The following is a 6621-nucleotide window of genomic DNA, read 5'->3' on the forward strand; positions in this document are numbered from 1 at the left end:
CCGGGGGGGGGCACCCCGTCAGGCCTTCCTGCCACTAGGCGGCTACGGATCTTTGAGCAAATCACTTAACGTCATCTCTCACCAAGCTTATCACAATTTTCAACTGGGCTTCCTTCTTCCATTCTTACCCTAAAGGATTGGTTGTTGTTGTTTAGTCGCTAAGTTGTATCCTACTCTTGGCAACCCCATGGACTGTAGCCTGCCAGGCTCCTCTGTCCATGGGATTTCCCAGGCAAGAATACTGGAGTGCCATTTCCTTCTCCAGGGGATCTTCCCAACTCATGGATCGAACCTGTATCTCCTGCTTGGCAGGCAGATTCTTTACCACTGAACCACCTGGGAAACGCTATGCTCAAGGATATTTTTATCTTAAGTCTTACCTGTCAATCCTCTATGGAAAACCTTCTATTAACATCCCATTTCCCGCAAACTAAAATCAAAGTCCTTATCGTGGCCTAACAGGTGTTTGCTGATCTGGCTCCTGCTCCTTGCTGACCTCATCTTTTTCCTGCTCTTTCTGTGGCTCTCACAGGTCCAGCCACTCAGCTTTTCTATTCCGTGAACATGCTCATGCCTGGCCCAGTTCTTTTCAGTGGTGTTCCTGAAGCCTGGCACCACCTTCCTTCAGGTATCTTCCCCCTCCTTCACTTCCGGCAGGTCTCTGCTCAAATGCTGCCTCATCAGAACTATCTTTCTTGGTCCCCCTACATGATACACAAATATCCTAGCCCCTTTATCCTATCCTTTTTTGACTCCAAACATTTATCTAATGTTTACGTCTCTTAATGATGTAAAAATGTAGCATCATTTACTTATTGGACATAAAGATGGTTACCAAGTTTTTTGCTCTTGTACACAACTGATTAGGAGTCTTTACAAAGAAAAATTCATACTGAGTTTATAGTTGGGGATGAGTAGGTTTACTTGCTACAAACATTTATTTTAGTTTCTAAAATAAGTATTTATTTTAGAATTAGCAATGCATTTTCTTAAACAAAACTAGTTCTCAGTAGATATCTATTTTATACCCAAAAAATGTGACTAAAATATGGACTTGATGTACCAGGAATTATTATTCTTTTGTCCCATTTCCCAAAGGCCAAGGAGTCAGATGCCTATTCCCATCATTCACCTCGGCAGGGCTCCAAAAGACTTCATTTTCATGGAAATAAGTCAAGAGTTCTAAGGCCCCACTGAACTCATCCACTTTGGCTTTTCACAAAATACAACATACTAGAAATTAAAGCACATCCTTGCTTTATATTTCTCCTACACATACAGGTCTTCTCTTTAAAAATATGTATCTATGTTTTACTCATAGAATATAATCAATTACAACTTTTTGAAAAGGAAGAGTTTTTTTCTGATTTGATTGTTTTTAATTCCATACCCTAAAAAAACCTCTGTAGGCTTTTTGGTGAATTTCCTTCCAGACTATTTGCTTCAACATCTGGTTTTTACATGTCTGCAACCACTGTTTATTTCTATCTTGCCTGCTTGGGTCCTCTAAGGATGTGATACGGCTCTCCTCCTTGACCCTTTCAATCCATTCTCCACAGAGGGGCCAGAGTGATCTTTCTAAAATATAGCATGTCACTGCTCTGCTGTAAATCCTACCAAGGCTTCTCATTCCCAGCAGAATGAAATCCCAGCTCTTCCTCATGGCTAATACAAAGCCCTATGTGATCTAGCCCCTGCCTACTTCTGGGGATGTATCTTCTCCCACTTTCCCCCTTGCTCACCCACCTCCAGCCTCAATGGCCTCCTTTCTGTCTCCTAGATACACATTCACTGTTTTTTTACTGAAATGTCAGCTCAGGAGCTTGGTCTTTCTTCACTGCTATAATCCTCAGTCTAGCACAGCACCTGGCCCGTGAAAGACACTCAGTAAATATCCGTGAGACCAGTAAGGCTGTTTCATTAAGGATCCTTGGGTTTGCAAATAAGGCTTATTGTTGTTTTTCAGTCGCTAAGTCGTATCCAACTCTTCTGCAACCCCATGGACTGTAGCCAGTCAGGCCCCTCAGTCCATGGGATTCTCCAAGCAAGAATATTGGGTTGTCATTTCCTTCTCCAGGGGATCTTCCCAACTCAGGGATTGAACCCACATCTCCTGTTTGGCAGAGGGATTCTTTGCTACTGAGCTACCAGGGAAGCCCACAAATAAGGCTGTGTGCGTGTGTGTGCATGTGTGCTTAGCTGCTCCATCATGTGCAACTCTTGGTGACCCCATGGACTGCAGGCAGCCAGACTCCTCTGTCCATGGGAATTTTTCCAGGCAAGAAGACAGGAGTGGGTTGCTATTTTCTCCTCCAGGGGATCTTTCCGACCCAAGGATTAAACCCACATTTCCTGTGTCTTCTGCATTGCAACCAGATTCTTTACTGCTGAGCCATCAGGTTTCCCTGCAAATAAGGCTATGGGACTGTAATTCTCTTCTAAAATCCATTTTATAGGCCTTTTCCCAAAATGTTTCACAAAACACTTCTTTGCAAAGTAGCCTATTCAGATAGCTAGAGGGTCTCTGAAGTAAGGAGAAGGCCAAGGGCATGGAGTCTAGACCCCTGGGAATGAATCCTAGCTCCACCTCTACCTGCTTTGGGACCTTTAGCCAGGCTCGCTTCTGTTCCTCAGCCGCCCCGTCTATAAAATAAAGACACTACTTACACCTTTAAGAGTCTTTCCAATGTTAATATTCCAGAGGCTCTTTAGTGGCAGGGGGAGACATTTCCCAATTCTTGGGCCCGTGGAAACACTTACTGTGGCAAATCCACACTCCACCTTGCTGATTTTCTCGATGGATTCCACAGCATCTCTTCCGAGTTCTAAGAGGGTGGGATCCCCCGTGGCACGGTAGAGGTACATGGCACTCTCAATGAGTTCTGCAAAGTTCAAAGTGGACCCTTCTCATCCAGTGGCTGGGCAGGGAAGGCTAGGAGCCTGCCTGGCACAGCGAGAGACTCCTCCCCTCCTTACTGTGTCCACAGGGTCCCAACTAAGGGGAACTGGGGCAACTCCCTTGAATTGAATCTTCAGAGCCAATCCACACACAATCTGAGGCTTAGTGAAGACCAGCATTAAAATGGATCATGGATTCCCATCCCAAGGGAGAGACAGGCAGCCAGGTTCTGGGATGCAGAAGGGGGAAGGGGCTGCTGCCCACCTCCCAGTATCTGTTCCCGCCTTCTTCCTTAGTAACAGAATCACTAACTTTACTCAAGCACAAGGCTCCCCGGATTAACAACTATTCCCAGCAGGCAGGTGTGGGATTTCTTTGGAAGGAATGATGCTAAAGCTGAAACTCCAGTACTTTGGCCACTTCATGTGAAGAGCTGACTCACTGGAAAAGACTCTGATGCTGGGAGGGATTGGGGGCAGGAGGAGAAGGGGACGACAGAGGATGAGATGGCTGGATGGCGTCACTGACTTGATGGATGTGGGTCTGGGTGAACTCCGGGAATTGGTGATGGACAGGGAGGCCTGGCATGCTGCGATTCATGGGGTCGCAAAGAGTCAGACATGACTGAGCGACTGAACTGAACTGAACTGACACCAAAGAGTACCACATAAGGCCGGAAAATCAGAGAACAAGTTAAATTTCCTGTTTTTCTTTTGACCACATGGTATGGCATCTTAAGTTTCCCCACCAGGGATTGAACCCAGGCCCCTTGCAATAGAAGCGAGGAGTCTTAACCACTGGACCGCTAGGGAAGTCCCCCCAAAATAAACTTCTATTTTAATTAAGCTACTATTTTTTCTCTGCCACTTACAGCCTAACTGATCCTAAAGCTTCAAAGAGTCTGACTCTGTCATTATAAGGCCCTTTCCAAGATGGGATGGGCAAAAAGATGAAGGTTGAGATATTCAAGAATCAACTTACAATCTAGCAAAGATCCAGCCATCAGTTCACTGTGCCCAGAGCAAGACAACAGTCTTGCCTTGTTCTACACAATTGGAATCTGACATTCGGACATGAGCCCCATCATAAGATGAATATTAGCCAACTAGCCAACAGGAGCTGGACTGGATGGGACTATGTATCTGGAGAAAAGAAAACCCAGCACAATGTGTTTGTTGCTTTCAGATATCTCGAAGGCTGTTATGGAAAAGAAAGACGTGACTTCTGGGGTGGGCTCGGTGGGTAGAAGCTACAGCTCCACAGACTTTGCTACTTCTTCACCTGTCTTTACTCGGACAGGAAAGAACTCTTCTCCTCTCCCTACACAGCCTCTCCTCCTCATGTTCTGCTTCCTATTTCCTCCTGACTCCTGATGAGCACTTTTTTCCCTAATGATTTATTACTGTAAATTCTATTTCTTAGTTTTTTTTTTTCCTGGCCACGGCATGCAGGATCTCAGTTTCCTGACCAGAGATCAAATCTGTGCCCCCTGTCATGTAAATGCAGAGTCTTAACCACTGGACCACCAGGGAAGTCCCTTGAACATTTTTATGTGTAATTCAAGGAATTAAACACATTGGCTTTATAGAGTTTGTTTCAATAGGAATTATTATTCCATTTCATTTTGGCAGAGTTGAGAAGACATCAGAATTGTTTTATATTCAATTTCTTTTTTTTTAAAGCCATGCCACACAGCATGTGGGATCCTAGTTCCCTGACCTGGGATCAAACCCAGGCTTCCTGCATTGGAAGTACAGAGTCCTAACCACTGGACGGCCAGGGAAGTCCCATCTGTTTCTTATTTTGGGAGAAAATACCGCTGCCGATCTCCCCAGTGTTCTCCTACTTCTCCCTCCCTTTAACCCACAGGCTTGTGGACACTTACTAATCTAATTGCTCATATTCTAAGCATAGATGGGGGTACATTTACTGGTAGATGAACACACTGTGTGTGTTCAGAGATGGAAAAGATGGTGCCCTCGTGGGAAGCCTCCCCTTATGCTTCTCGCAGCTGTCTGGCTCAGCGCACCCAGGGCCAAGCATCTTGTTTCTTGTTTTCTCTTCCTCACACATAGGCCTGCGCCTGCTAGTGACTGCTGTAACTTCTGGTGTATCTGGTCAACTCTCTGCAAGAGGGTGAGAGCCCAAGGTTTAGACTTGGACCTAGGTGAGGGTGAAGGCCTTCAGAGGCTTTTAGGTTAGGTTCTGTGCTCCAACACTGCTGGTCAGAAGCATGCACCAGAGCATCAGCACTGGCCAACCTAATTATAGAAGAGTCCCTTATCTCCCATTTGCTATTGTTTGGGTAGGAAGAGTGACTGGTCTAAGGCATTTCTGGATTCCTGGCTGTGGTGCCTTACTTTCCACTGAGCCTTCCTGTCAGCCTATCCTGCAAATAAAACACATTGCCTCTGTAAGTAGTGAGCCTTCTGTCATTGTTGGTAACCAGACAAAGACACGAGATAACTACATGATGGGGCTATTGCAGGGGGATATCAATTAGAACAGGAGTCCCCAACCCCTGGGATCTAATGCCCAATGATCTGAGGTGGAGCTGATGTAATAATAATAGAATAAAGTGCACAATAAATGTAATACACTTGAATCGTCCCCAAACCATCCCTCCCCCAACCTTGGTCTATGGAAAAATTGTCTTCCACGAAACTGATGCATGGTGCCAAAAAGGTTGGGGCCACTGGATTAGAAGACCTCTCAGGTTCCCTCTATCTTTGAGAATGCACAAGCCTAGGTCTCACATTTAGTCCCAAACTCTGTCTTCATCCTATTTAGTAGTAACATGGCATCAATACAATCTGACCATTTTATGTTAAAAAAAAAAAAAAAAAAGCTATGAGAATAAATGCATGAGCAATAGTAAAAACAGCAGCCTCCAAGGAGTCAAAAATGACTAATTTGCTCTTTCCAGTTGCTGTTTTATTCCCACTTCTGTTGCTTCTCCAAGATTCTTAGAACAATGATTGAGAAGATTAGCACGTCAGAGGAGGAAGGAAGTGGGGTAAAGAAGGGCAGAATGGGCAGAAGCCACTAGAAGGCCCATCCCACAGTTAAAAGGCATTCAGGTGGGAGGAGTCAAAAACAATGGGAACATAAGCTATTTTGGGGTGGGGGGCAGGGTGACTGTGTGCTGACTCAGCTTCCTTCCTCTGCCCCCCTTTCCTTTCCCCTCCTTGTAATGTTTAACTTTCCTTCAGTGAATCAGAAGATCGGAGCTGGAAAAGAACACAAGAGAGTTATCGAGTGTGTGAGCCCTTCCTTCTCTATGTCTTGAGGACTGAGCTGCAAATGAGGAGGTGGAGGACAAGAGATAGTTCACTCCTAAAGTCCATTCCTAAAGTCCCAACACTCCACAGATGCACAGTTTATCTGACCTGATCCATTGACTTATGATTAAGATTGCCTATGCGTCCAAAATCCCAATGGCAGGAACTCAAAAGGCATCAACCTGGCTTTGTCCATCTCACTTGCTTGTCCAAGTTTGAAAGAGCATAAGATGTAATGAAGAGACCTGGGTTCCAGTCCTAGCTTCTACACCTAACAGCCTTGGGGAAGCCATTGCAACCAACCAGCCTTCCATTTCCTTCTCTGAAAATAAAAGGGATATAGAATTCCTAGCAGGAAAACCACCCAGAGTCACTGGAAGAAGCAGATGGGGGAAAAAAACGGAGCTGTGAGCATTTGTGAGGCATGGAACCTCATAGAGA

At 45.2% G+C, this 6621-nt stretch overlaps 1 protein-coding gene across 1 annotated transcript in view; it reads right to left on the reverse strand.

Annotated features, from left to right (window-relative positions):
• Positions 1-6621, reverse strand: part of EDEM2 (ER degradation enhancer, mannosidase alpha-like 2) — a 29285-nt gene that overhangs the window by 2476 nt on the left and 20188 nt on the right. Inside the window, exon 10 of the mRNA XM_010854893.1 lies at positions 2761-2882. Within this exon, the coding sequence (XP_010853195.1) occupies positions 2761-2882 (122 nt within the window). The remainder of the gene's footprint in view (positions 1-2760; positions 2883-6621) is intronic.

This window comes from Bison bison, unplaced genomic scaffold (genome assembly GCF_000754665.1).
Source record: "Bison bison bison isolate TAMUID 2011002044 unplaced genomic scaffold, Bison_UMD1.0 scf7180017864352, whole genome shotgun sequence".
Taxonomy (NCBI): Eukaryota; Metazoa; Chordata; class Mammalia; order Artiodactyla; family Bovidae; genus Bison; species Bison bison.